The following is a 27,966-nucleotide window of genomic DNA, read 5'->3' on the forward strand; positions in this document are numbered from 1 at the left end:
CAGGTGCCTGCCACCACACACCTAATTTTTTGTACTTTTAGTACAGACGAGGTTTCATCAAGTTAGCCAGCCTGGTCTGGAACTCCTGACCTCAGGTGATCCACCCACCTTGGCCTCCCAAAGTGCTGGGATTACAGGCGTGAGCCACTGCGCCTGGTCCCGGAAGATTTTTTTTTTTTTAATTTTTTTATTTTATTCTTTAAGACGGGGTTTCACCATGTTGCTCAGGCTTGTCTTGAATTCCCAACCTCAGGTGATCCGCCGGCCGTGGCCTCCAAAGTGCTTGCATTACAGGCATGGGCCACCACACCCAGCCCCGGAAGACTGTTCTTTACTGACTTAGGATGCAGTTAGGACTGGGTCAACCTAGGCTCTGACCCATGGGATGGTGGCAGGACAGAGTCAGGATCCTGCTGGGGGAGGGCAAGGCAGAGGTGTAGAGAAGGTAGGAAGCAGAAAGAGATCAGGGAGAAGAGGTATCCTAAAGCCCCTTCAAAGTAGCCTGGTTATGTGCCACTCAGCAGCTGCACACTGGTGGTGTGTAGGTGGCTCCCAAAGTGTTTTGTTAGGTCCATGGCCTGCAGTGTGTGTGTTTTATTTTTTATTTTTTTGAGTCTTGCTCTATTGCCAGGTTGGAGTGCAGTGGCGCCATCTCGGCTTATTGCAACCTTCACTTTCCAGGTTCAAGTGATTCTCCTGCCTCAGCCTCACAAGTAGCTGGGATAACAGGCACACACCACCACGTCTGGCTAATTTTTGTATTTTTAGTAGGGATGGGATTTATCATGCTGGCCAGCATGGTTTCAATCTCTTGACCTTGTGATTTACCCACCTCAGCCTCCCAAAGTGCTGGGATTACAGGCGTGAGCCACAGCGCCCGGCTGGCCTGCAGTGTCTTTCTGTGTGAATGAGGAGCGTGGCAAGGCACTTTACCTGCCTTCCCCACATGCACCGTTACTAGCACACAGGTTCTGCGTGGCTGCAAGGCAGCCGGTCCCCGGAGAGGTACTTGGCCTCCCAGATCTCCCAGCCTCCCTTACAGTTGAGGGTGGTCACACCAAACAGTCTGACCGGAGAGACAGACACAAGTCTGCTGGTGGCTCTGGGCAGGCGACTGCTTCTCTTTCATTATGATTGTGATTTGAATCTACCCACTGCACACTGAGGCTACTGCCTCTCTTTACAAAAAGGAAGGGACGAGTTTCCGTCTCCCTGCAGGTGTGATGTGGGAAGCTACAACTGCCAACTCCTGAGCGTGAGAGAGGGAACGGGAGAATCACTGAGGCCCTGACCCCAAGGCAGCTGAGACTTCGCTGTGTGCCCACAGCTGCCCTCGCCAGCCTTGTTTTGTAAGGGAATAATCCTTAGTGCTTAATCCGTTACTGGGGAAGTTTTGCTTTTGTTAAGAAGTGTCAACATTAAAAAACTAGGAGACTTCACATAAACCCAATCCAGGGATGTGGATCCCCCTGTACAGTATCTAGGGTAAGCCCGTGCAACACTGGCCTAACAAAGGGGATCCGAGTGGAGAGAGTGCCAGGGGATTTATTGAACTAGACACTGTTCTGAGGGGCAAGCAGAGCCTCTCACACTGGAGGGGGCTGGAGGTAGCAGAGCCGGAGGTGGGGCAAGGTGGGAGGTGGGGACTGGCCCAGCAGCAGGACAGAGAGCAGCAGCAGCAGCAGCAGCAGCAGCAGGCCCAGGACTGGAGCTGGGATCAGCGGATACCAAGTGACCCTGGTGGAGAGGTGGGAGAGTGCTTAGGGCAGGGTCTGGGCAGCTCCTGGTCTTCCCAATGTCAGAACACCTCCTTCCTTCTGGAGGTGCCTGGGGGCACACCTGAGTCGCTGTGGGGGCAGGAAGAGCTGGCCCCAGGGTCTCCTCCTGACTGGGACCAGCTCCTTCATCACAGGGACCAGGGCTTGCTGGAGATCCTGCTGGGCAGGGCTGCTGGGGGAAAGGAGGAAATCAACACTGGTTTTTCCTTGTCCCCAGTTTCCCTCCCGGACCCTGTGGGTCCTATTACCTCCTCGGAGGGCTTTCTGCGATGTCTCCAGAGTGAGAGTCTCCTAGAGGGATGGGGAGATCAGCCTGGAAGGACAAAGAGATGCATTTGAGGCACTGAATTCTGGACTGAAAGGCCCTCAGGTAAGCCCACTGGACACAGTGACCAGACAGAAGGTGGTGGAACTCAGGAGTTGAGTGAGCTTCTCTGAGACACGCTGCCAGGTTGGGTTCCCAGTTCTGTGAGCTTCTGGCTGAGGGTCCTTGGCAGGTTACCACACCTCTCCGTGCCTCCCCTTCCCCATCTGCTAGCCAGGGACGTCCCCACCTCATAGGATTAACATGGAGACTAAATGAATGAATATAGAAAAAAAAAAAAGGCAGGCAGTGACTTGGACAGTGTCTGGTACATAGTGAGTGCTCAATGTCTGCGTGAGCTATTCAATATCATCACCTCCATTTTCCATTGGATTCTGGAAGTATCTAAGCTCTCTGAGGGCAGAGACCACATCTTCTAGAGGTGCCCACCCCCGTGCTGGCCCTCATGCAGAATCCTGTTTTCCTGCCTATGCCAGAATCGGCAGGTGCTTTACTAATTAAAAACAGGCCATCATAGGCTGGGCGTGGTGGCTCACACCTGTAATCCCAACACTTTGGGAGGCCGAGGCGGGCAGATCACAAGGGCAAGAGACTGAGACCAGCCTGGCCAACATGGTGAAACCCTTTCTCTACCAAAAATACAAAAATTAGCTGGGTATGGTGGTGCGTGCCTATAATCCCAGCTACTCAGGAGGCCGAGGTGGGAGAATCACTTGAACCAGGGAGGCAGAGGTTGCAGTGAGCCAAGATGGTGCCACTGCATTCCAGCTTGGTGACAGAGTGCGATTCTTAGTCTCAAAAAAACAAACAAAAAAAAACCCATGCTATTATAAATGGCATAAATTTGTTTTTCTCATTGCTCATTGTTGCTACACTGAAATATGATTGATTTTTTATTTTAACCTTTAACCCAGTAACCATGCTGAATTCACTGATTAATTCCAATACTTTATCTGAAGATTCAAAGATTAAAGCCCCAGCTGTTTCTCCAGGGGTCAGGCCCAACCCACTGTACCGCCTCATCCCTCGTGTCTCCCTGGAAGGGCCTCCCCTTATAGGTCTTTGGCCTTCCCACCCCTATGCCTTTCTGACACAGATGAGGATGATGATGTCAATAAATAAAAACAGAACACCAATCATGATCAATATCTTCACCTCCAACACCTGTTGTGCTAGGCAGGCACCCAGGCCCTTTACGACGTGGTCCTTAACCCTCATCCCAACCCTGGGAGCTAGGAAGAGATTATCCCCATGTGAACTATGAGGAAGTTGAGGTGGAACCCGTCTCTGGGGCAAGGGAGTGTGGTATATCAAGAGGAGGTGGACTTTGGGGCCAGGCTGCTGGGAGCTGAGCATCCTGGAGGCAGCCATCTTGGCCAATTTGGACCCTGAAGAGCCCCAAGGGCCCTGACAGTGCCTGACCTACAACAGGCAGACTCCAGCCCAGCTCCTGCATTCCTCAGCTCAGAACCGAGGGCTCCTCACCTCTCCTTATCAAATTTATTTCCCCTTACTTGCCTGAGAATCGAAATCCTAACCTCCACCGGGCACAGCCCCTCTGAGGAGCAGAGGAGCCGGCCTGTGTGGCTGCAGGCAGGGGAACTGCGGACATTGTGCCCCCAGGGAATTCTGAGGCTGGCTGGGGAGGGCCAGCCCAACCTCCTCTGAGTGTGGGCGAATGTGAGTGTGCATTTATGCAATCCGTGGGTGTAGCCACGTCTATGAGGCCTGCCGTGTGGCGACTGCAGCCCTGTGTGTGGCTGGGGGAGTCCCCCGGGAGCAGCCTGGCTGCCCACTAGCCTCCAAGCCTCCCCCCACCTCACCATCACTCTCTCTCATTAGCTACAGCAAGGGCCTTGTTATCTCTTGGCCAAATGATTTTTCTCTCTGCTCCTGAGGAGTTGGAGTCTGAGGCTGAGGCTTGGGAAGGGTTGAAACAATTGAGCCTCTGCGGGTTTGGAGTGGATGGGGACGGGGGAGGGGTACTGGGGACTGCCTACCGTGACCTGGCTCTCTGCAGCCTCCTCTTCCTTTCTTCTGGTTAACCTGAGGACCAACAAAGTCACTGCTGGCATTGTCCTCTTCTCTCTAGTTCCCTCTGCCTGCTACAGGCTGGGAGGGAAGCCTTGGAGCAGGGGTCTTAGCACAGGCCAGGCAGCATGGAAGGGCCTCAGGGGTGTCCTGCATATGTATTTTTCAGGGGAATTTTCACCAAATTACTGAAAGGGTCTTTGAATGCCAGAAGAATAAGGGGGCCTCTTCATCTCAGATTTGCTTTCTCAATCACTACTTCCCCAGCTGATCCCCCAGCTGGGAACTGAGGCTTCTAGCTCTCTCACTCTCCAAAATACCAGAGATTCAGGCCTCTCTGAGACCCTAGAGCATGTGTAGAAACCCCCTTCCTATCTAGTGGGTTGAGCCATTTTTCCATGACTCTCACTGGGTGTTCTCGGAGGACAGGGACTCCAACTCAGACCTTCCCATGCACAGAATCCAATTGTTGGAGCTCTTCCCCATCCCAGATCCTCTTAGGTGTGTAAGCCCCTCTTCCAGAAGGACAGGAAGAGCCCTGAGGGGGCAACATGCCACTCATTCATTCATTCAATCACATCTTCCAGTAGACCCTGGGCCTGTAGGCCAGGAGATGAGTCACACCTGGCTCTGCCCTCCGAGTCTCTGGTCTAGGAGGAGATCTGGCTCCTGATCCTGCCTCCAGGGAAGACTCCTAGGGAGGTCTCTCCTAGGATCACAGCCGTCTGAGTCCCTGCCATCCAAACCACCAGCCACTGCCTTCATTGGGGTCCAGGGATCCAGCCCTATAGTTGCCACCGCTTCCAGCTTCAGCCCCAAAACCCTCAGAGATGCCCTCAGGAACACAGCTGTGCTACCATGCAATAAGGGATCTAGTGCTCTTAAGCGGCCCGGCCTCTGCCCCAGTCAGACAAACACTATCTGATCCCCTGAAACTTCTACTTGGGATCCAACCCCTCTCAAGGTCCAAGTCCTCACTGCTGGCTACCTTTAGGGGCCATTGTATTCACTACCTTCCTCACTCCCAGCTTTCCAATCTGTGGATCAAATTGCCCCTGCTCTCTGGAAACTCGCATGGTACCTGCCTCCCGCCGTTCCACTACTGCTCAGCCCCTTTCCCCCTCCTTTCTCTGGTGACGCAAAGGGAGGTCATAGCTCCAGAGCTCCCATCCCGCCCAATCTCAGCTCCTCCCAGACAAGTCCAATTAGAGGCCTTGGCAGGCAGCCTCATTAGGAGCCGCAGCTGGGAGCCTGAAAGAAGGGAGGGGAGAGGGAAGCACCACAGGAAACCAGAGGCCCCAAGGCCAGGGTTCTGGAGGAGGGCGGGCCCAGACATCTAGTGCTTTCTCCATCGTCACAGGCCTGGACACAGCCTCCTAACAATCCTATCCCAATCACAGGGCTGGGGCCTCACAACATACGACCTAATGCTCACATCCGCCCCACTTCGAAGTACCTGAGCTGGGATTTGAATCCACGCTGACTCCAGAGACCCTCCTCACCCTCGAGATCTCCCAGGTGACTGGGAGCTCTCCAAGGAGGTTCCCTGGAGCATCGGGAGAGGTGAGTTCAGTGAGAGAATGATCGTGTGACTGAGCTGTCCCTTCTGCCTGACAATTGTGTCTTCTTGTCTAAGAGTCTCCTGTACTAACGTCACTCCCACAGGGCTCCATTAAGGCATGGTGGCCTCCCTAGGAGCCCTCCCCCGAGGCAGGATCAGGAGCCAGATCTCCTCCTAGTCCCAAGACTCGCTGAGGGCAGGGCCAGGTCTCATCTCCTAGCCTACCAGCCTAGGGTCTGCTCCTGGAAGATGTGAATGAATGAGTGAGTAGTGGCATGCAGACCCCCTCAGGGCTCATCTAGTCCTCCTACTCTAAACATCCTGAGGCAGATGGATGGCTCAGCTCCTTACCACATGGATGGCTCCTTCCTTCCTTCTCCAGGGTGTGCTGGCTCTCCCTGGAAGTTTCTCTGTGGAAACAAAAAGGTTAGTTCTTTTCTGATTCTTCTCACTCAAAGTCCCAACCCTAACGATGCCCACTGTCTCCCCCTGGTCCCAGACCCCATAAGCAAAAGGTCTTCTGGGCTGCAAACTGTGCACAAATTCACCACCTTCTACAACCTGCCCTGCTTTCATGCTCCCCTACATGAGGATGACCCTATTATCTCCCTAAGAGCAAAAGCCAGAAACAAAAGGGTTGTTCTTGATGTCACCAAGCCCCCTTCTCCTGCAGGACCCAGGAGTCCTGGTCACCTAAACCTCCTGGATGTTCCACAGATCTCGTACACTTACCTGGGCCCCTAAGGATCTCAGCATTTCCCTGCCCAACCGCCTTTTCCTCCCAGCATCCCAGACTTAAGCTGGGTCCATCTGCTCTCACTCAGGACCCAAGAACCTCTTGTTTTCTCCAGAGAAATACTAGCATTGCCCTTGACCTTAACAACCAACTTGACATTGTTTTTCTCTTTCTTTTCTTTTTTTTCTCAAGACAAGAGATTCACTTTTGTTGCCCAGGCTGGAGTGCAATGGTGCGATCTCAGCTCCCTGTATCCTCCGTCTCCAAGGGTCAGGTGATTCTCCTGGCTCAGACTCCCGAGTAGCTAGGATTACAGGTGTGCGCCACCATGCCCAGTTGATTTTTGCATTTTTAGTAGAGACAGGGTTTCACCATGTTGGTCAGGCTGGTCTCCAACCCCTGACTTCAGGTGATCCACCCGCCTCGGTCTCCCAAAGTGTTGAGATTACAGGTGTGAGCCACCACGCCCAGCCGACATTGTTTTCTAAATGCAATCCTTGAGCTCCAGGCTGTTGCACCCAACTGCTTCCAGGTAGCCCCCAGACATCCCTCAATATTTCACCTCACAAGGTTACAAGTTGCAAGTCTTTCCTCTTCTCCTCCCTCCCCAACACCCACATCCCATCTGTGCCCAGCTCTGTCCCTCCACCACAATTATGTCTGTCTGTCCCTTTTCCTCCATCCCTAGGGCTCTGGCCTGGCTCAGGCTTCATCGTCATTGCTCCACCCTCCTCCCTGCCTCCAGTAGGTCCCTCACATGGTCCCAGGAGGATATTTTTATGCCGAGAACTGACACCAGCCTTCCTGTGGCTTTACAAAGAAAAGTACAATCTGTTAGCTTGTCAAGAGATTTCCTTTCACGATCTGGCACTGGCCTCATCTCTCACTAGTCACCCCCAGCCACCCTGTACACCCAAGCATACCACGATTTTATGCCAAGGCCCTACACAGGCTCTGCCAGTGCCTCAAAGGCCTCTCTTTCCTCCAACCACTGAATATCCCTCTCCCTTTCCTTCTTTCTTTCAAATAAACTCAAGTATTAGTTTCCCTTCAATATCTCCCCCAGCCTCTGACCTGACACAGATAATCCTTCTCGGGGCTCCCACAGGCCCATGCCCCACCTCTAGCACAATGATCATTTTGCACTGGGGCAACCCATTTGCAGGGTCTCTCCTGTCAGGTCTTGAGCACTGACAGGCCCGGCCCCAAGGGACTCAACTCTGTATCCCTGGGCCCATTGCAGATTGCACCCTGAGGCCTGACTTAGTCTTCCCCTCAACAGGCCTGTCATTCAGGGCATCTGACAGCTCAAAGCAGAAGCCCAATCTAACTTACACTTCTGAGGGATAAGGCTCTGTCCCCAACAAACTGTGTGACTATGGACATGTGATTTCTCCCTGAGCCTCAGTTTCCCATGAGTAACAAGATGAGGATGCCTGCCTTACAGAGATACTGGGAGAGTTAAATGAGAAACCAAATAAGCGCGGGTGTCAAAGAGAAACACAGAAGCTTTTCTCAAACAAGGGAAAAAGTGATCAGAGAATGAGACTCTCCTTAAGGATGGCAAAGAGCTCTAAAGTGGTACAGTTCTCAAGACAATACAGCGTTGCTTATGGAGCTGTTTGCAATATTTTCTTTAAAAGAAAAAAAAAGAGAGAGAGCCCAGAGTAGTGGCTTATGCCTGTTATCCCAGCACTCCTGGAGGCTGAGGCAGGCGGATCACTTGAGCCCAGGAGTTCAACCAGCCTGGGCAACATAGGGAGAGAAAAATTAGCTAGGCATGGTGGCATGTGCCTGTGGTTCCAGCTGCTTGGGAGGCTGAGGTGGAAGGATCACTTGAGCCCAGAGAGACTGAGGCTGCAGTGAGCTGCAATAATGCCACTGCACCCCAGCCTGGACAACAGAGAAGAGAGTGAGACTCTGTCTCAAAATAAATTAAAAAAAAAAAAAAAAAAGAAAGCCAGGCGCAGTAGCTCATGCCTGTAATCCCAGCACTTTGGGAGGCTGAGGTGGGAGGACAGTTTGCATCCAGGATTTTGAGACCAGTCTGGGCAACATAGTGAGACCCCATCTCTATAAAAAATTTTTTAAAAGGCCAGGCAAGGTGGCTCATACTTGTAATCGCAGCACTTTGGGAGGCTGAGGTGGGCGGACGACCTGAGATCAAGAGTTCAAGACCAGCCTGGCCAACATGGCAAAACCCCATCTCTACTAAAATACAAAAATTAGCTGGGTGTGGTGGCAGGTGCCTGTAATCCTAGCTACTTGGGAGGCTGAGGCAGGGAGAATTGCTTGAACCTGGGAGGTGGAGGTTGCAGTGAGCGGAGATCGTGCCACTGCACTCCAGCCTGGGTGACAGAGCGAGATTCTGTCTCAAAATAAAATAAACAAACAAATAATACAATTTAAAAAATTAGCCAGGCATGGTGGTGTGTGCCTGTAGTCCCAGCTACTTGGGAGGCTGAAATGGGAGGATTGCTTGAGTCCAGGAGGTTGAGGCTGCAGTTAGTCAAGTTCACTCCAGCCTGGGCAACAGAATAAGACAAGATCCTGTCTCTCAAACAAACAAACAAACACACAAACAAAAACCACACACAATGGTTATTGCTGAGTTAAAGATGTCATAGTAAGCTTGCTGGCTTTTCTTAAAGGTGCCTGTATTTGAAACATATATGCTTAATATATCCTTAAATATTAGAATAAACATCTTACTTATGCCTTTACTAGAGTAGTACAATTTTAAATAATGTAATTCCTGAGAGTGTTTTCTAAAAAACAAAACAACAGCAAAAGCCACAGTGCAATTTGTGTGTTTGCTTTGTTCACCTGTCTACAATGCTGGCAGGTCAGTCCCTGGGGCAGGGGCGGTGTGTGGTCTGGCTCGTGGTTCAGTGTCTAGCACACAGTGGGCCCTCAATTAACATTTTCTCATTAAATGGGGAACTAGCAAAGGTGTGAGTGAATGGGCTGGCCAGGGTGGCACCTGGAGTTCCGGGCCTGTTTCCAGCTCCTGGACTTCAGAGCTTTTCCTGTGCTCACCTGTCCCCCAGCTGGGGCTTCAGATAGAAACTCAGCTTCCTCACTGGTTTCATCGATGACTTCTTCCCATTGCCACACTCCACACAGAGGGCTGGAGAGATCAGCAGTTGCCACTTCCTGTTTCTGGGATGGAAGTTGTTTCTGAGTTCAGGGAGAGCCACATTAAGGTAGAAGACAAGGTCAGAGACAGAAACAGGTTTAGGTGTGCAGCTGAATATAGGATGAGAGGTGGAAAAGGGCTAGTGTGGGGCTTGGTTGGGGAATGGGCAGAAGCAGGGACAGGGGAGAGTTTGGTGCCAGGACAAAGGACTGGGTTAGAGATGAAGTTAAGGAGTGAGATGGTCATGGAGTGAGATGAGTCACAGCTGGATCAGACTGGGGTCTGGCACAGGCCTGGGGCTGGCAGTGCATTTGGGGTTGGGATCTGAGAGAGTCAGAAAAACTAAGGTTGCCATGGGAGCCTCGGGCAGCAATGTGGGTTAGGGCTGGGTCGATGTGAGGATCAGAGTGGGGAGATGTTTGGAGTTTCTGCCTTGGTGGCCTGCAGCATATTCCAGGGGTGTTAGGCCCACCTGCTGAATGGCCTTGATCTCCAAGCCCAGCGATGGCGGCAGCAGCTTGGTCCAGCCCACTGTTGTCACCTGGGCACCTTCAGGTAGCCTGGCCACACAGTCAGAAGGGAGGAAGGCTGCTTCTGTGCCTGCTTGCCACTCATCAGTCAGTGTATGCTGGGCTGCCTTCCCTGCCCACCTTGGGGCTGAAGGCCAGGGCATCCCTGCCTTAGGCTCCCCTCCTGCCTCTTCCCAACCTCTGAGGTTCCACTCACTCATCTGGCCCCTCATGGGTCTGACTCAGCTGCTCCTCCAGGCGTGAGATCTCCAGCCTCAGTTCCTGCAAAGGAGGAAGTGGAGCACACCCAGATCTCCATTTTTCCCATCCTCCCACCCAACCTGGGCTTCTCTTCCAGGGTTCTTTCCACTTTCCTGCCTACTTTGGGCTCCCCAGACACATACTGTCTAGGGACAAGGGGAAGAAAGCAATGACAGAACGTTAGGAAGCCAGAGAGAGACAGAGAGCAACAGGAACCCAGAAGCACAGCCGAGAACATTGAGAGAAGGAAGGCAGAGGCAGAGATGCATGAAAAAATGAGAGACACAGAAGGAAACAGACTCACAGAAAGGCAAGAGAAACACGAGTCTAAGATACTTGTAAAGACCAGAGCCAAACAGAGAAGAGTTGCCCAGGGAGACAGACAGCTTATACCCGGAGGCAGAGACGGGAACCCACACGAGCCTGGCAGAGACATGTAAAGATAAGGAGGGGAGACGCAGTGAGAAGACACCCACTGAGAATGAAAGTCAATGGAAGGAACAGAGAAAACGTGAAAAGATACAGAAACAGAGGTGGAGACATATAGTAAGCCATACAGTCATATAGTAAGGATGGAAGAAGATGTGGCCACCGACAGAAAGGCATGAGGAGGAGAGGCAGCAAGTCCCAGAGCTGTCAAAAGAGAAGTGGTGAGGGCAGCTAGGTTACCTTTGTTGTCACTCTGTATTCTTCCAAGGTCTGGGCCAGGCTCTCCACATGGCGAGTGCGCTGGGAAAGCCGAAAGCCAAACGAGACTGGGCCCAGTTCCCCAAAGACACTGGGGCTGGTGGTGGTGGTTGGTGGGGGGCTGGCTGGGGGTTAAGGGACAGGGTGAGCTTGAGGGAAGAGCTAGGGCCTGAGGGAGAGCACCTGGCAGAAGGGCTTCTAAATCCGAGGGGTCACACTTGGAACCTGGGGAAGCCCTCCAATCTCTCAGGGCAGCACATGCAGTGATCAGACCCAAGCAGGACTTCCGTTTTTAGACCAGGAGCAGGTCTAGAAGTGGCAGGTGCACATGGAAGGCAAATCTCTTTCCCTCCCCAGGCCCCTCACCTCAGAGAGGATGGTGTCTCGTTGGCTAATGAGGTGTTCACATTCATAGAGCTGCCGCTGCCAAGAGAGGAGCCTGTCCATCCGTCCAGTCTCCCAGGACTCCCCTTGGTCCTGCCCTCCCTCTGGCCCAATGTGTTTTCCTGAACCCCATCTATTCAACCTCCTGAGATATCCCAGGACTTCAGGGGTTTCAGGGATGCCTGGGTGGTCCTGGGAGCCTGACAGCTTGATGGAAGACGCTGCTTTCATCAGACTGCAGTCACTAAGACCAGAAATGGGCAAAATGGCCCCAGGGTGGTGGAAAGTTGTCAAGCACTAGGAAGGAGTGGCACCTTCAAAGTGTCCTTCTCCACGGCCAGCTCCTGACTTCTCCTCTTCACTCCATCCCGCTCGGCAAGCAGCTTCCTGTTCTACAAGAAGGAAGGGCTGGTCATATTCACTTCAGTAAACAATGATGTTAAAATTAACAGCAGACATTTGCTAAACACTTGTTATGCACCAGACCTTATGCGAAGCACTTCCTATGTTTTAACCCATTTAATTCCTCCAAGCATTCTGGTGGGACCTCAGCTTTAATTTTTCTGAGGGTGGCTCCCCCATCTATAAAAATGGAGCTAGGCTGGACACAGTGGCTCATGCCTGTAATCTCAGCACTTTGGGAGGCCAAAGCAGGCAGATCATGAGTTCAGGAGTTCGAGACCAGCCTAGCTAACATGGAGAAACCCCCATCTCTACCAAAAATACTAAAATTAGCCGAGCGTGGTGGCACACGCCTGTAATCCCAGCTACTCAGGAGGCTTAGGCAGGAGAATCACTTGAACCTGGAAGGCAGAGGTTGCAGTGAGCCGAGATTGAGCCACTGCACTGCAGTCTGTGCAACAGAGCAAGACTCCGTCTCGGGGAAAAAAGAACAGGAGCTAAAAAAGGACCTACTTTATGGGATTACTGTGAGGATTTGATAGGTTAATAACTGCTAACACTTACTGAGCACTTTGCATGTGTTGACTCATTTCTTATCCCCCATTTAAAGTCAAAAGAACAACAGAAGAAGCCTGTTATCCACATTATCTATCATCCAGCTTCAATAATAATATGGATTTTCTCAGTTTTGTTTAAACTGAGATGTTTCTCCTCCAGATGTTTTAAGTAGATTACTTTAAAGCGAATCGCGGGGTGTGGGAAGGGATGAAAAAAAAAAAAGCAAATCGCAGGCATCCTATTAGTTCACCTGTAGCTACTCCAGCATTTATCCCCTACTTGAAGACTTATTTCCTTTAGCAAAACTACAACACTACTATCATACTTAAAATTAACAGTAATTCCTTAGTATCATCTCATACTAAAAGTTTGTGCTCCTTTTTCTGTTTTTCTTTGAGACGGAGTTTCGCTCTTGTCGCCCAGGCTAGAGTGCAATGAGACAATCTCGACTTACTGCAACCTCTGCGTCCTGGGTTCAAGCGATTCTCCCACCTCAGCTTCCCAAGTAGCTGGGATTACAAGCATGCACCACCACGCTCAGCTAATTTTTGATTTTTAGTAGAGATGGGGTTTCACCACGTTGGCCAGGCTGGTTTTGAACTTCTGACCTCAGGTAATCTGCCCTTCTTGGCCTTCCAAAGTGCTGGGATTACAGGTGTGAGCCACTGCGCCTGGCTTTTGTTCTTTTTTCATTTCAGTTGTCTCACAGAGATTTCTTTACATTTACTTTAACTGTGTCCAAACAAGGTCCACCATTGCTTTTGGTTGAAGTATCTCATTTCTTTTAATCTGACAGTAATTTCTCCCCCCTCCACCCAGCCCTGGGACTCTTCAGGCCCTCATTCTGTGGAAGAAACCAGGTCACTTGTCCTGTAGGACTCGTGCATTCAGGTTAGACTGACTGCGCTCGTTTCCCGTAGTTATGTTGACCACTTTCCTCTATGGTTATTTCTTATAAACTGGTCAGCAGATCCAGGGCCTTGTCCAGACTCTTGTTTAGTTTTTTGGCAAGAAGACTGGGTGGTGCTGTACATATCAAATTGTGACATTCAGGAGTAATGCCATGTCTGGTTGCTCTATTAATAGTATAATCATTTCCAGTTTTACAGAGTAGTAGAGACACTGAGAGACTTGGCAAGGTCACGTGGTAAATGGATTCAAACTTAAATCTGTGTGATTCCAACTCCTGTGTTTATAATCCTCAGACTCTCACCTGAGCCAGACACAGCCCTGGGTGAGAATGGGGATACAAAGGGAACTAGCTTCTTTCTTGGCCACATGGAGCTCACAGACTAGAGGTGAAATGGATGCAGAAGTGGGTGGCAATGCACGAGGCAGGCTCTGATGAGGCCTAGGGCCTGGGCACCATGGGAGCACTAACAAACAGGCTTCCTGAGGAGGCAATGCTGAGTCTTCAAGGCTAAGGACTGTTAGCTGGGCAAACTATGGACTGGAGAGGGCAGCCCTCACCAGCCATGAAATGGGACCTGTGCATAAAATGGCCCAGATTCCAGTCTAAAGTTTAGGGGCACCAAAAACCTGTCAAGTTGCACAGAGTTTCAAGGCGACATGGTTACTGGGGAAATGCACTTTGGGGCATGGAGGCAGTCCAGAGTTCCCTTTCACTACCTCCCTCCTCTTGGCACTCCAGGGGATATACCAAGGCCAGCCTCTCCCTCTTTCCAGCCAGCTCCAAGTCCTCCATCAGCTGATCTCCCTCTCAGTCTCAGTGGGCCTGGGCTGCCATGTGAAGGGCAGAGGAAGGAGAAAAAGAAGTGCTGTGTCAACATCTGTCCACCTGGTAGGGATTTGCAGGCCAGATCCTGGGCCACTCGGCAGGGAACCTGGTTACTCAGCTGCTCCTGCCTCCTTCTGCAGTAACCTGAGCCAGCTCTGTAGGTTCTCGATAGGAAGGCTGCCTGGATTGTCAGTGTCTGAGTGTCTTGTTACTCCAGCATTATTCTACTGTAACTTGAGAATTCAAATCTATAGATGCTCTGTAGGCAGTTGTGTGGAGGGGAAAGGCAGAGGGGAGGGAACCAAGAATAGCTCCAGTTTATCGAGGGCCGAGGATGTCCCAGGTGCTGCTCAAGGCACTTGACCTGGCAGCAGCCCTTCCTGGCGGGGAGGAGGCAAAGATGAGACTGCTGGTTGCTATTTACTCTGCTTATTCCTTCTGCTTTTGTCCAGGGATCTACTCTCTATGTCTGAGGGCAGATGGGCCCCAGCCTCAGCCCTGGGAGTGAGTCAAGGTGGAAATCTTGGCAGATGCAGGAAGCTGAGCTGGTTAGCTAACCCAGCAGCCATTCTCACCCCTTCTCACTTGTTCACCTCCCATTCTAGAGGCTGAAAAAGGTCAGATACTCTCCTGGCCTCCCTTGCAGCTGGGGGTGTTATGTGATCCAGTTCTGGCCGGTGAGATGTACGAGAGCTGCTGGGGGTGGGGTGAGAGGCTTCTGATGAAGAGAGAGCCATGAGGGGCATTTCCTGGCTGCCCTCTGCACGTTTTCCTACTTTGAGTGAGAATGTGAGGTTGGGAGCTGTTGCAGTCATCTGCAATCATGAGGCCACAGGCAGCCAGGGAGCCACCAAACCACCCAGAGACCACTTTCTTCCCAGAAACCACCTGCTTCTAAACCTCTGGTTAAGGAAATGAGTGTCCTGCAGAATGAAGCCATCTTTCTTTGGTGTTCTCTTCCCTGGAGCTGAAAGTGTCCTGGACCCGTCAGTGGTCATATGACGCATGTAGTCTGGTTATAATGGTTGAATGCCAATGAACTGTAAGACAGGAAGTTCTGCCAAGGGGCTTCAAGGAAGGCTTTTTCTTTTTTTTTGAGACAGTCTCGATCTGTCGCCCAGGCTAGAGTGCAGTGGCGCAATCTCAACTCACTGCAATCTCCACCTCCCAGGTTCAAGGAATTCTCCTGCCTCAGCCTCCTGAGTAGCGGGGAGTACAGACGCTCACCACCGTGCCCAGCTAATTTTTATATTTTTAGTAAAGATGGGGTTTTACCATGTTGGCCAAGCTAGTCTTGAACTCCTGACCTCAAAAGATCCACCCATCTCAGCCTCCCAAAGTACTGGGATTATAGGTGTGAGCCACCGCGCCTGGTCTTTCATTCTTTTACTATTTTTTTTTATTTTGTAGAGATGGGCTCTCACTATGTTGCCTAGGTTGGTCTCAAACTCCTAGCTTAGGCAATCTTGCTTTGGCTTACCCAAGTGTTGGGGTTACAATTGTGAGCCACCATGCCCAGCCACAAGTTTTTCATTCTTAAAAAGAGATGTTCTGAAAAAATAAAAAATAAAAATAAATAAAAATAACGAAAAAGAAAAAAAAAAGAGATGTTCTGAAAGAAACTGTCGCATCCTGTCTGCACTCCATGCCTCACAGTGCACAACCATCCTGCTGTGAGATTCCCATTGCCCCAAGGGGGTGATTTTTCATGGAAGAGCCAGAAAATAGCAGAAAAACTTTGGATTTCAGTGTAAAAAACACACTATACATGTAGGACAAAGATTTTTGGGTGGAATACATGATCTGCCTGGACTAGGCAGAGATCCTTACAGCTGGGGGAGGAATGTAGAACAGTCAAAGAGAACAGGCTGAAAATGAGCCCGGAGTTTTCCCCTAACCCACGGTTAGCTGTGAGGGGTGGAGGGAATGGATGGAGAACCACAGAGCACTGGGACATCTTGGAATCTGGGAGGCTTTGTGTGTCCTTCCCAGTGCACTCTCAGAATCATCACAGTGTGAGAATAATAGAGATGCTATTTTCTTGTGAAAGCAAAGAGTCCTCACTGGTGGGTCCTCTCCGGATCTCTGCCACCCCAGCCTTGTGCCCTCTGGTCTGTCAAGGCCTGGGTAGACTTTGGGACCCTTCAGGAAAATGAGTGAGGGACAGGGACTTTCCTAACAGCTCAGGGAGAGCAGAGTAGCTCCTCTCCTGCTTCTCGTTCCCCAGAGGAGCCACATCTCCCCACCATGAGCACCCACCCCAACCTGGACAAATGAGGCAGGGGCTTTGGGCAGTGACCCCAGCCTGTTCCCTTTCACAGAAAAGCAGCTAAACCACCTCCATGGCCCTGAAAGGGTGTGGAAGTGGTGGAGTGAGAATTCCAGCTCAGATAAGGGATCATCTCCAGAAGCTGAAGAGGATGGTATGTCCAGAGATCCAAAGGCAATGAGGGTCTCACAGTGGATGCCAGCATACAGCTATGACAAAGGCTCGGACAAAAACCATCAGTCTCATGAACAGCAGAGAGGACAAACACTGAGTGAGGACCAGCGGCCTCCTAGAGCACTAGGCTCCTGCAACAGTCTCCTGCAACTTAGATACCACCTTGAGGTGGGGAGTGGTGACAGGTTTCATCATCAATTGATGAGTTTGTTTCAATCTAAAAAAAACTAAGTGGGCCCAAAATGAACTAAGATGATGTTTTTCTATCTCAGATGGAATGGGGCTTGAATTAAATGTGAAGCTGAACTGGGTTTCTTCATTGTTTGCTAGTCCCTTAGTGGAATGCTGTCAATCCCCAAAACAAGCCTACTGAACAGACATCCGTCTTCCCAGTTCTTAGAAAGTAAAAGTAGGCTGGGCGCAGTGGCTCACGCCTGTAATCCCAGTACTTTGGGATGCCGAGGCAGGTGAATCACCTGAGGTCAGGAGTTCAAGACCAGTCTGACCAACACAGAGAAACCCCATCTCTACTTTAAAAAAAAAATTAAAAAATTAGCTGGATGTGGTGGCACACGCCTATAATCCCAGCTACTCGGGAAGCTGAGGCAGGAAAGCTGCCTCCCGAGAGGCGGAGGTTGCAGTGAGCTGAGACTGCGCCATGGCACTCCAGGCTGGGCAACAAGAGAGAAAGTCCTTCTCAAAAAAAAAAAAAAAAGAAAGTAAAAGTAAAGGCTTGGGAAGGAGGGAAAGAGAAGTCACACGCTTGAAGGCTGCCTGTTGTATAAGTGGCAGAGATGGGATTTGAACTCAACGTTGACTTCAAATCCTATTTTTTTGTTTTTGAGAGGCTCTTGCTCTGTTACCCAAGCTGGAATGCCGTGATGCAGTCTTGGCTCACTGCAACCTCTGTCTCCCGGGCTCATGCAGTCTTTCCACCTCAGCCTCCTGAGTAGATGGAGTACAGGTGCCACTACCATGCCTGGCTTATTTTTGTATTCTTTGTAGAGATAAGGTTTTTCCATGTTGCCTGGGATGGTCTCAAACTCCTAGGCTAAACAGGTCCACCAACCTAGTACTGGAATTCCAAAGTGCTGGTATTCCAGGCATGAGCCAGTGTGCCTGGCTGTTTTATTCACTGTAAAAAAATACTAAGATATAAACAATGCTAGCTGACTTTTAGTGAGCACATCCTGTGTGTCCTACCTCGTGCCCAAGACTTTACAAGGATCCTCTGGTTGAATTCTCACACAACCCAGTGAGGCAGATGCCACTGTTATGTTCATCTTTATAGGTAAGGCAACTGAGGCACAGGGAAGGGAGGGACTGGCCCATGTTTATGTAGGTGGCCTCAGCCTGAACCCATGTAGGCTGACCCCATGTCCCATACTCTTGTCAACCATGGCAGTTCCATGGTGTAATGTGACCTCAGGGACATTCCCACACTACTAACATTCTGAGGTCTCCCCAAGCAGGCTGAAGGTTGTTTGGTGGCAGGCTGCTGGGGTGTTGGGGGCAGAAGGGAGTAGTGTCAAGAAGACCCTAAGGACTGGGGGAGGAGTAGGGGTGGGTGCTGGGCCTCCGCTCACCTCCTCCTGTAGAATCTCCATCTCAGCCACCAGATGCTGCTGCTCTTTTTCCTAACCAACCCCAGAGAGAGGACAAATGCTTTATTTCCAGCCTTCTTGCCCCCCTCTTGTCCTTTTCCCACCCCTGAGAACACAACCAGGGCCTGGGTCATTGAAGGACAGGGTTGGGGGAATGGGTCTGGGGAGCCCTTTGTCATGAGAAGGATGGCAGGTGGGTTAAAGTCTAGGGCGAGCAGGGCCTGGAGAGAGGGAGAAAGCCGGGTGACCTCTGCCCCTTCCTACTCCATAGTCACATTTGGCTGGTCTGACTCCAGGAAACAAGGAAGAGAGAGGGCACCTTCCTTCCCCTGGGCCAGACCCACCGCCTGCCGGGTTTGGGCCAGAAGGCTGCGATTCTGCTCCTCCAGGCTCTTGGCCAGAGTCTTCAGGTCCTCCAGCTCCTCATCCACGGCCTTGGCAAACTGCAGGGCCTGCTGGGTGCTGAATGGGGGTAGAGGCGATGAGCCACACGAGCGGAAGGCAGAGAAGCACAGAGACAGATCCATTCTGAGAGACAGCAGCAACAGAGAGATCCCAGGTGGAGGGCGGGAAGAGAGACCCAGAGACAAAAGAAGAGACCTAGTGTGGGCACAGAGACCCAGTTTTCACCTAAAAGACTGAGGAGGTGGGAAAGAGACCTAGAGAGTAGGAGACTAAAACAGGGAAACCACGAAAAACATAAAGAATGACAAAGCACAGAGAGATGAAAGGGCAAATGATTAGGAGAATCAGAGAGGGGAGAAGAAGAAAGAGAGAAGTCTAAGCTGGGTGCAGTGGCTTAGGCCTGTACTTCCAGCACTTTGGGAAGATGAAGTGGAAGGATGGCTTGAGCCTAGAAGTCTGAGACCAGGTTTCACACAGTGAAACCTCATTTCTACAAAAAATAAAACAAAATTAGCCAGGCATGGTGGTGCACCTGTGGTCTCAGCTACTTGGGAGGCTGAAATGGCAGGATCACTTGAGCCCAGAGGAGTAGACTGCAGTGGAGGTTGCAGTGAGCTGTGATCATGCCCACTGCACTGTGACTTGGGTGACAGAGTAAGACCCTGTTTCAAAAAAAAGAAAAAAAAAAAAAGGCCAGGCGTGGTGGTTCATGCCTGTAATCCCAGCACATTGGGGGGCTGAGGCGTGTTGACCACTTGAGGTCAGGAGTTTGAGACCAGCCTGGCCAACACGGTGAAACGCTGTCTCTACTAAAAACACAAAAATTAGCTGGGCATGGTGGTGGGTGCCTGTAGTCCCAGCTACTTGGGAGGCTGAGGCAGGAGAGTCACTTGAATCTGGGAGGCAGAGGTTGCAGTGAGCTGAGTTCACGACACTGTACTCCAGCCTGCATGACAAAGCAAGACTCCGTTTCAAAAAAAAAGAGAGAGAGAAAGAAGTCTAAACCCTCTAGGAGAAGATAAAAAGACCAAAACAGAGGGTAAGAGATAAGAACCAGAGAGAGTGACACAAAAGATAAAATACAGAAAAGGGAAAAGAAAGGACAGATACAGAGTCAAAGACAGAGCAGGATGCCTACAGCAAGCATAGGAGATAGAGGCTGGGTGATGCAAGGAGGATGGAGGCAGGGGTGCTGGAGAGGGTGGGTGCGGAGTGCAGCCCACCTGCGAAGCTTCTTGCGCAGGGCCAAGATCTCCTCCCCAAGGTGTGCTGACCCCTCCTCAGCCGTCTCCACGCTCCGCTGGAGTTTGGCATTCTCCCCAGCCAGACGTCGGTTGCTGAGCTCCAGGTCCTCCAGGCTGCTCAGCAGGTCAGCTGTGGCTGGCCTAGGGGCAGGGAAGGGGCTGAGGTCACAGGCCACAGCCCTTGCCTTATTTCCCCAGGTTAAGGTTGAGGTGGTGGGGAGATGTGGCTCTTTTGGGGAAAGAGAAACAGGAGAGAGACTCCTCTGCTCTCCCTGAACTGTTGGCAAAGCCCCGTCCCTCACTCCTTTCCCTGAAGGATCCCAAGCCCTACCCAGGCCTGGCAGGCTGAAGGGCACAGGGCTGGGGCAGGAGGGTCAGGGAGGGATGTGAGGATAGGTACAGCTCGGGTCTGGGGTCGTCGCCTCCGAAGCTCTCCAAGTTGGCTGGCTCCTCAGCTTCTGGGTATCCTGGAGGGAGACAGACAAGAGGGTGTTGGCATCCATAGTACCCTTAAATGTAAGGTGCCCCAGTGCTATGAGCTTGGTCTCCATCTGACTCCACCCTCACCTGTGCTCTGGAGGATCTCACAGGCTCTCAGGCTGCAATTAGACCCACTGTAAAGCCCTCTGGCTTGTCTTCTACCTTGAGCTCAGGCTGGATCTTCCAGATAACCCCAGCTCCCCACATTCTTTACACCCAACATTAGGCAGCACTTTCTCTTCCCAGATCCCCCTCTGGCCGCCCAGCCACTGGGCTGACCTGGTCCTCACTCCCTGTCACCCCCACAGTCTAGCAGAGCCCAGATCTCTCCCTCCTGCTCCCGACTCTCTCTGCTCCACCCCTCCTCTCTGTCTCCACACCCCATCCCTTGCCTTCTCCTCTTGGACCCTCACCACAGCCTCTTCTCTGGCCTCCTGGCCTCTAGTCCCTCCTCTGCTCACAGCCCTCCTTGGGCCCCCAAGTCTGATGAAGGAGGTTGAAGAGAACTTCCATCCCCACTTTCTTTTTTGTATGTATGGCTGGAGAAATGGAACATGACCACCTTTTTTTTTTTGAGTCAGAGTTTTGCTCGTTGCCCAGGCTGGAGTGCAATGGCACGATCTTGGCTCACTGCAGCCTCCACCTCCCGGGTTCAAGCAATTCTCCTGCCTCGGCCTCCTGGGTAGCTGGGATTACAGGCATGTACCACCATGCCTGGCTAATTTTTGGGCAGGCTGGTCTTGAACTCTCAACCTCAGGTGATCCGCCTGTCTTGGCCTCCCAAAGTGCTGGGATTACAGGCATGAGCCACTGCGCCTGCTCCTCTGTCTTTTTAAAGACAGGGACCTGCTCTATTGCCCAGGCTGGAGTGCAGTGGTGCAATCATGGCTCACTGCAGCTCTGACCTCCCAGCATCCTGGCTGGGACTACAGGTGTGTGCCACTGCACTCGGCTAATTTTTAATTTTTAGTAGAGATGGGGTCTCACTATGTTGCCCAGGCTGGTCTCAAACTACTGGGCTCAAATGTTCCTCCCACCTTGGCCTCCCAAAATGCTGGCATAATCCCAGCATTTTGGGAGGCCAGTGCTCCCTGTGTGAGCCTGTAATCATGACCACTTTTTTACAGGGCACTGCCTAAGTGTGAGGTCCTGGGGATATAATGGTGAGCAAACCAACCAACTAAACCCAGGGGCCAGTGGATAACTAAATAATCAGATTTCCTTTGCAGGTAGGTGTTCCAGCGGAAAGGCCTGCAAGTCTATGAGTGAGCATGGAGCAAGGAACTCTAGCCAGGGGCATCCCAGGGCGTCCCCTTTGCCAGAGGTGTGATGGATGAAGGATGGTGTGGAAAGTCGGGTGGTGGGTGGGGATTGAGGAGTGGAGGGGAACAGCCTGAGCAACGGCCTGTGCTGGGCAGAAGTGAGGCACATTCAAGGTAGGGCAGCAGAGCCAGTGTGCCTGAGTGCCTGGACTAGAGTGAGGAGGAGAAGAGGTTAATGATGGAGCAGAGGTAGGTGGGGCCTTGTAGGCCTCTCTAATAGGGCTGGTGCAAGGAGGAGGAGTTGGAAACCACCCTCTGAAGAAAAAAAACCCCAAAAGCTCAGGGAAGGAAGGGACGGAGGACCAGAAAGCCACACTTACCCAACTAGGTCCCTGGTTCCCACCCTATCCCTTGCTCTGCCCTGGGTGGTAAGTCCCCACACTGTCTGACCCACGGCCTGCCTGCTTCATTCTATATATAGAAATCTCACCAGATGGCAGTTGCTGGGAGGTCAGGGCTCCCTCGAAGGCGGTCTCCTCTTCCAGCTCTAATCCCCTGTATCAAAGGGATGAGGCTTACAGTCCCCCTGTAGCCACCCCTCAATCCTCATCAGCCACAGGCAGGGGGATTGCAGGTGGGAGGAGGGGACCAGGTCAGGTGAGAGCTGGCACCACAGGGGAGGATGATGGGGCCAGATGGCAAATGCCTGCAGCCAGATGGAAAAGCAGGAGGGGCAAGGGTTGGGTTTGGTGAAGGGATGGGGAGGGACCTCTCTGTCAGCCCCCAAGCTCCTCCCTTCTCCAACCCTGTTTTGACTCCCAGGCCCCCTCTGCTTCCCCATCCAAATTATTTTGCCCTCAGACTGACTCCCTATCTACTCCCTCTGAATCCCATCTCTTCATTTTTCTCTCCACAGTCTCATTCCAAACACAGTAGGTCCTTGGGCCTAAAGAATGCTAGCTGCAGTAAGTGAGTATGAGGTTAGATCTTAGGAAGGACTTCCCAGAGGAGGATGAAGGTGTGGAGACTCACCCATGCAGTTGACAGGCAGCAATCCAGTCACGCATGACAACCAGAAAAGTGTCCAAGTCCACGGTGGCCTTAGGGCCCTCCCCATTGGGGTCTAGGCTGTTGGCCAATGTTTGGAGGCGTGCATCCTGGGGGCCCTGGCCTGTCACAGACTCCAGGTAGGCCAGCACCTGGGCCACAGCCACAGTGCCTGGGACAGAGCATGAAGTGAGGGGGTCTGGGGCAGGTGGGGAGTGGTGGGTATGGAATGGCAGCAGCTTGGGGGCAGGATGTCACTGGCTAGGCTGGTGGCACTCCTGCTCCATGGCCCAGTGGAGACACATTGGGCAAGTCCTTTCCCCTCCTCTGAGTCAACTTTTTCACCTGTCCATCACAGGGTGAACCAAAGAGGATGGATATGGGGACAGAACCCCATGCCCCACCCCACCATGGTGGCTGCCTCCCTTCCCCATCCCAAGACCCCAAAACTCTACCCTCCTTCATCAATAGCCCCTAAGTTTTCCTCATTCTAAAAGGCATCCACCCCCTTACTTTCTTCTTCCTGAAGTTGCCCACGGTCATGCACTTTGTTCTTACAATACCCCCAAGAGGGGGCCCTAGCCCAGTCTTCTCTCTGAGGCTCCCCAGTTCCCAGCCTCCATCCCTATCCTGCCCGCACCGGACCCCAGCACCCCTCCTGCCCCCACCACCTGTCCTGTGAGGATCACAAGCTTCGAATGTGGAGTTGAGTACTTGCTCCTCCAAGCTGAGCGGCGTTCCCAGACTTGCCTCCTCAGGCTGCTCCCAGAGGTACACTGGAGAGACAAGAGGGCCCAGCTCCCCAGTGAGAAGAATGAGGAAGGAAAAGGGGTGACCCCAGGTCCTCAGCCTCTTGGGCTCTGCAGAGGGGAGGGAATTCACTCAGAGCACCTAGAGTTAGGGCTGGTGCGGAACAGCAGGAAACTTCAGGAGGGGGCAACAATGTGAGGGTCTCTGAGTCACTTCCCCCCATCTTTCAGACCAGGAAGTCCCCTCTGCTATCTTTTTGTGTCCAATTGGCTTAGGAGCCCAGATAAGGACACTCTGAGATCATCCTCTCCTCCTCACCTCTCCAGCATCCTAGGCTGGGCTCAGAGAGGGACAGGGCAGGGGAGGGCAAAGAAGAGAGAATTCTGGGAGGAGCTGAGAGTGAAGGGGGCTCAGGAGCCAGGAACAATCCAATAATGCGTGGGCAGCCCAGATCGATCCAGCCTGCTGCATCTCCGGTCTCCCAGCCCACCGTGGGGACCAGGGCTCTCTCCTCCCTGCATCCCCAAGGCAAGGCTGGCATCGTTGGAGCCCATGGCCAGGGGCTGAGACATGAAGGGATGGGGTAAACCAGGAAGGATGGGCAGTGAGGGAGTGGTTATAAGCTGGATTAGTGTGTCAGATCAACCTGGGTGCAGAGTCCAGCTGCTCATCTGTGGACAAGTCTCTTCTCTCAGAGCCTTGGTTTCCCTACTGGTAAAGAGGGGGTGGGTAGAGTGATCCTCCTCACCAGGGCTAACTGTGTATGTGAAGCACATGCATATGTATACACACACACACACATACACACACACACTCTCTCTCTCACACTCATACACGTGTCCTGGGGTCTATTTGTCTACTGCTGTAGCCATAACACCTGTTCATAGTAGGTGCTCAAAAAATGCTCCATATAAGAAGACAGCCTCTACTGCAGGAGCCACTGGGTTGGCCCAGCCTGTCTCCAGGGCTGGAAGTGGCCTTCTAGGCTCCTTGGTCTGGCCTTGAACAGCTGGGTGCAGCAGCTCACTGAGCGTAGGCTGCAGGACTGGGTAGATCCAGGGGGCAACCGAGGCTTGGCCTCAGACAAGTGCCAGCACCTGGGGCAACTGACTCAATCTCTCTTGAGCCTCAGTTTCTTCCTCTGTTAAATGGGGTTGGTGTTATCTTTTTCCTAGACAGAAAATGAGATAAAACCTAGAAAGGCTTTGGCAGAGGGCCTGGCACGTGGTGGGGACTCAAGAATACAACGGAACACTTATTGAGCCTTTAGTAGATGCCAGGCCTCTTCTGAGCATTTTACATGAACCGTCTAGTAGCATAATAATAATTGATGCTATTATTATCCTTCCTTTACAAATGAGGGGACTAAGGTATAGAGAGATCAGGAACTTGCCAAAGGTCACCCTGTTTAACATATGAGTCACCTTTCTCATCCCCCTAACTCTTCCAGGGTTCTTTGTAGTGAGTGAAATTTGCACTCCCTTTGGCTTGAACCCATGCTCCTATGTTTGGCCCTTGGGAAGGGGCGTGTAAACTCACAGATAGGGGAGACCCGGGCTTTAGCCCCAGTCTGGTTTTCTCCTCTTGCTGTCTTTCTTTCTTTTTTTTTTTTTTGAGATAGGTCTTGCTCTGTTGCGTAGGCTGGAGTGCAGTGGTGCGATCTTGACATACTGCAACCTCCGCCTCCAGGGTTCAAGTGATTCTCCTGCCTCAGCCTCCTGAACAGCTGGGATTACATGCGCCTGCCAACAGACCCAGCTAATTTTTGTATTTTTAGTAGAGATGGGGTTTTACCCTGTTGGCAAGGCTGGTCTCGAACTCCTGACCTCAAGTGATCCGCCCACCTTGGCCTCCCAAAGTGCTGGGGTTACAGGCATGAGCCACTGCACTAAACCCTCTCACTGTCTTTCTCATGTTACATGGATGAGGACCCTGAGGCCCAGTGAGATCCTTCACCCACGGCTGCTTGCCAGGGAGAACTAAGCTGGGAACAGAACCCAGGACTGGCACCAGGTCGTGCGGGCTCTGAGGATCAGCATGTGTCTGAATTTGCACCCCAGGATGATGTCATTCCTGTTCCTGATAAAGATCTCCTTCCTCAGTGTCCCTATCTCTCTACTCTATGTCTCTGTCCCTGCCTCTTCTTTACATTTTTCTTTGGCGCTTTCTCTCCATCTTTATCCCAATATCTCTTCATCATGTCCTATCTCTCCACCTCCACGTCCCTTGCCCGTTTTTTCCCATCTCTCCGTTTTTGTGCTTCGCTTCCCGTATCTCAGCAAGTCTCCATTCCCTAAGCCTTCTCTTTCCTTCCTCTGCTATTTCTCTCTTTTTCCTTCTGCCTTCCTCTGTCTCCATCTCTTCTTCTGAGTGTGTTCCTACCTTTTCTTCCGGAGCCTCTCGAAGTTGGCTCAGCTCTTGCCACCTGGATCCCGGTCGCTGCACGCCCTCTGCTGGTGCAGGTGAAGTTTAGATGGCCATCACTAGACGGCCTGTCCCTCTGGTTCCCACACCCCGGTGTCTGCCTCTGACCCTCCTATCTGGAAAGCCTTCTGAGGCCTGGAGCTTTGGAGAAAAAGGCACAGACTGTGCCATGGATGCCTGGAAGCCTCTAAGAAAGGGGCCCTAGGCTGGGTGCAGTGGCTCACGCCTGTAATCCCAACACTTTGGGAGGCCGAGGCGGGTGGATCACCAGGTCAGGAGATCAAGACTATCCTGGCTAACATGGTGAAACCCTGTCTTTCCTAAAAATACAAAAAATAAAATAAAATAAAAATTAGCCATGCGTGGTGGCAGGCGCCTGTAGTCCCAGCTTCTCGGGAGGCTGAGGCAGGAGAATTGCTTGGACCTGGGAGGCAGAGGTTGCAGTGAGCCGAGATCACGCCACTGCACTCCAGCCTGGGTGACAGAGTGAGACCTCAGCTCAAAAAAAAAAAAGAAAAGAAAAGAAAAAAGGGGCCCTGCCATCCCCCTCAGACTGGGCTCTCTCACTTGGTAGATAAGTTTCAAAGAGGCAACCCTGTGCCTCCTCCCTACTCCCTGAAGCTGGCTTTCACACCCATTCAGCCTGCATCCATCCATTCATTCAACAGTAACTGAGCTCCTACTATGAGTCAGGAGTTGCTCTGGGGTCCCAACCAATAGGGTAGTCACTCTTTCTGGAGCACTTGAACTGAGGTGAATGTGGATTGAAATGCTCTATTAGTGTAAAGGTACACGCTAGATCTTGAGGACTTAGTATTCAGAAAGAGAATATCTCAATACATTTTTTACATTGGCTATATATTGACAGGATATTAGTCTGAATATATAAGGAAAACCTATTATTACTATTCATTTCACCTGTTCCTTTTTCTTTTAAAAAATAATAAATTGGCTGGGTGTGGTAGCTCATACCTGTAATCACAGCACTTTGGGAGGCCGAGGCAGGCGGATCAAGAGGTCAGGAGATTGAGACCAGCCTGGCCAACATGGTGCAACCCTGTCTCTACTAAAAACACAAAAATTAGCTGGGCATGGTGGAGCATGACTTTAGTCCCAGCTACTCAGGAGGCTGAGGCAGGAGAATCGCTTGAACCTGGGAGGTGGAGGTTGCAGTAAGCCAAGATCGTGCCAGTGCACTCCAGCTTAGCGACAGAGACTCTGTCTCTAAATAAATAAATAAATAAATAAATAGGCTGGGTGTGGTGGCTCACACCTGTAATCCAAGCACTTTGGGAGGCTGAGACAGGCAGGTGGATCACCTGAGGTCAGGAGTTCAAGACCAGCCAGGCCAACATGGCGAAACTCCATCTCTACTAAAAATACAAAAAAAAATTTAGCTGGGCACACTGGTGAATGCCTGTAATCCCAGATACTTGGGAGGCTGAGGCAGGAGGATGGTTTGAACCCAGGAGGTAGAGGTTGCAGTGAGCCAAGACTGTGCCACTGCATTCCAGCCTGGGCCACAGGGCGAGATTCTGTCTCAAAAAAAAAAAAAAATTACGTATGTGGCTCATATTATACTTCCACAGGACAGCGCTGCTCTAGGGACTGGGAATACCAGAGTGAATAAAACAGACGCTGCCTTGTGGAGCTCATGCACTAGTAGGAGAGACAGAGACAACATGGATGATGCACTGATGTCAGCACTATGGAGAGAAGTGAAGCAGCATGGGGGAGAGAGTGTTTCAGGACAGCTGCTTCACATAAAGTAAGAAGTGCCACCTGGGCAGAGATGTGAATGGAGTAAGGGGTGCACTTGCTTGTGCTCTCACACAGTCCAGCCTCCCCACAGGAAATAAGGGGTATGGACAGTGGGCAGGCATACAGTAGGCACTTAATCCACCAGAGTCCCTTCCCTCCCTTCCACCCTGAACCCATGCAAAGGCTCAGCCACCCCAAGCCACCTCTCCCAAGTCTCCGAGTCACAGCCTGGTGCCCATTCACCCATGGCTCCCTCCTCACCCTACATGGGGCAAACAGGGTCCCAGCCACTTACTTTCTGAGGTAGGGCTGCCCACCGGGTCCTCGGGCAGGTCCATGAGCCACCCCCACCGCTGCGCAGCTGCTGGGAAAGCTACCAGCCTTCCTCCTTCAGGGGGAGGGATGGGTAAAGGACCAGCTGCCTGAGCACTCCTGGA

The 27,966-nt window shown here is 51.8% G+C and overlaps 1 protein-coding gene across 1 annotated transcript; it reads right to left on the reverse strand.

Moving 5' to 3' along the window:
* Positions 1–289: 289 nt before the first annotated feature.
* KASH5 (KASH domain containing 5) lies at positions 290–27,867 on the reverse strand. Its single transcript, XM_012460580.2, has 19 exons — positions 27,825–27,867; positions 23,266–23,370; positions 22,580–22,766; positions 22,038–22,102; positions 20,206–20,272; positions 19,785–19,946; positions 18,501–18,618; positions 18,139–18,189; positions 11,726–11,803; positions 11,394–11,450; positions 11,010–11,069; positions 10,297–10,361; positions 10,043–10,130; positions 9,471–9,593; positions 6,047–6,105; positions 4,104–4,149; positions 2,027–2,091; positions 1,840–1,947; positions 290–1,737 (listed from the first exon to the last, which is right to left on the reverse strand). The coding sequence occupies exons 1-19, from the start codon at positions 27,865–27,867 to the stop codon at positions 1,587–1,589; spliced, it is 1,698 nt and encodes a 565-aa protein (XP_012316003.2). The 3' UTR covers positions 290–1,586.
* Positions 27,868–27,966: the final 99 nt, after the last annotated feature.

Source organism: Aotus nancymaae, unplaced genomic scaffold (assembly GCF_030222135.1).
Source record: "Aotus nancymaae isolate 86718 unplaced genomic scaffold, 86718_ANA_hifiasm-v0.15.2.pri h1tg000028l, whole genome shotgun sequence".
NCBI classification, from domain to species: Eukaryota; Metazoa; Chordata; class Mammalia; order Primates; family Aotidae; genus Aotus; species Aotus nancymaae.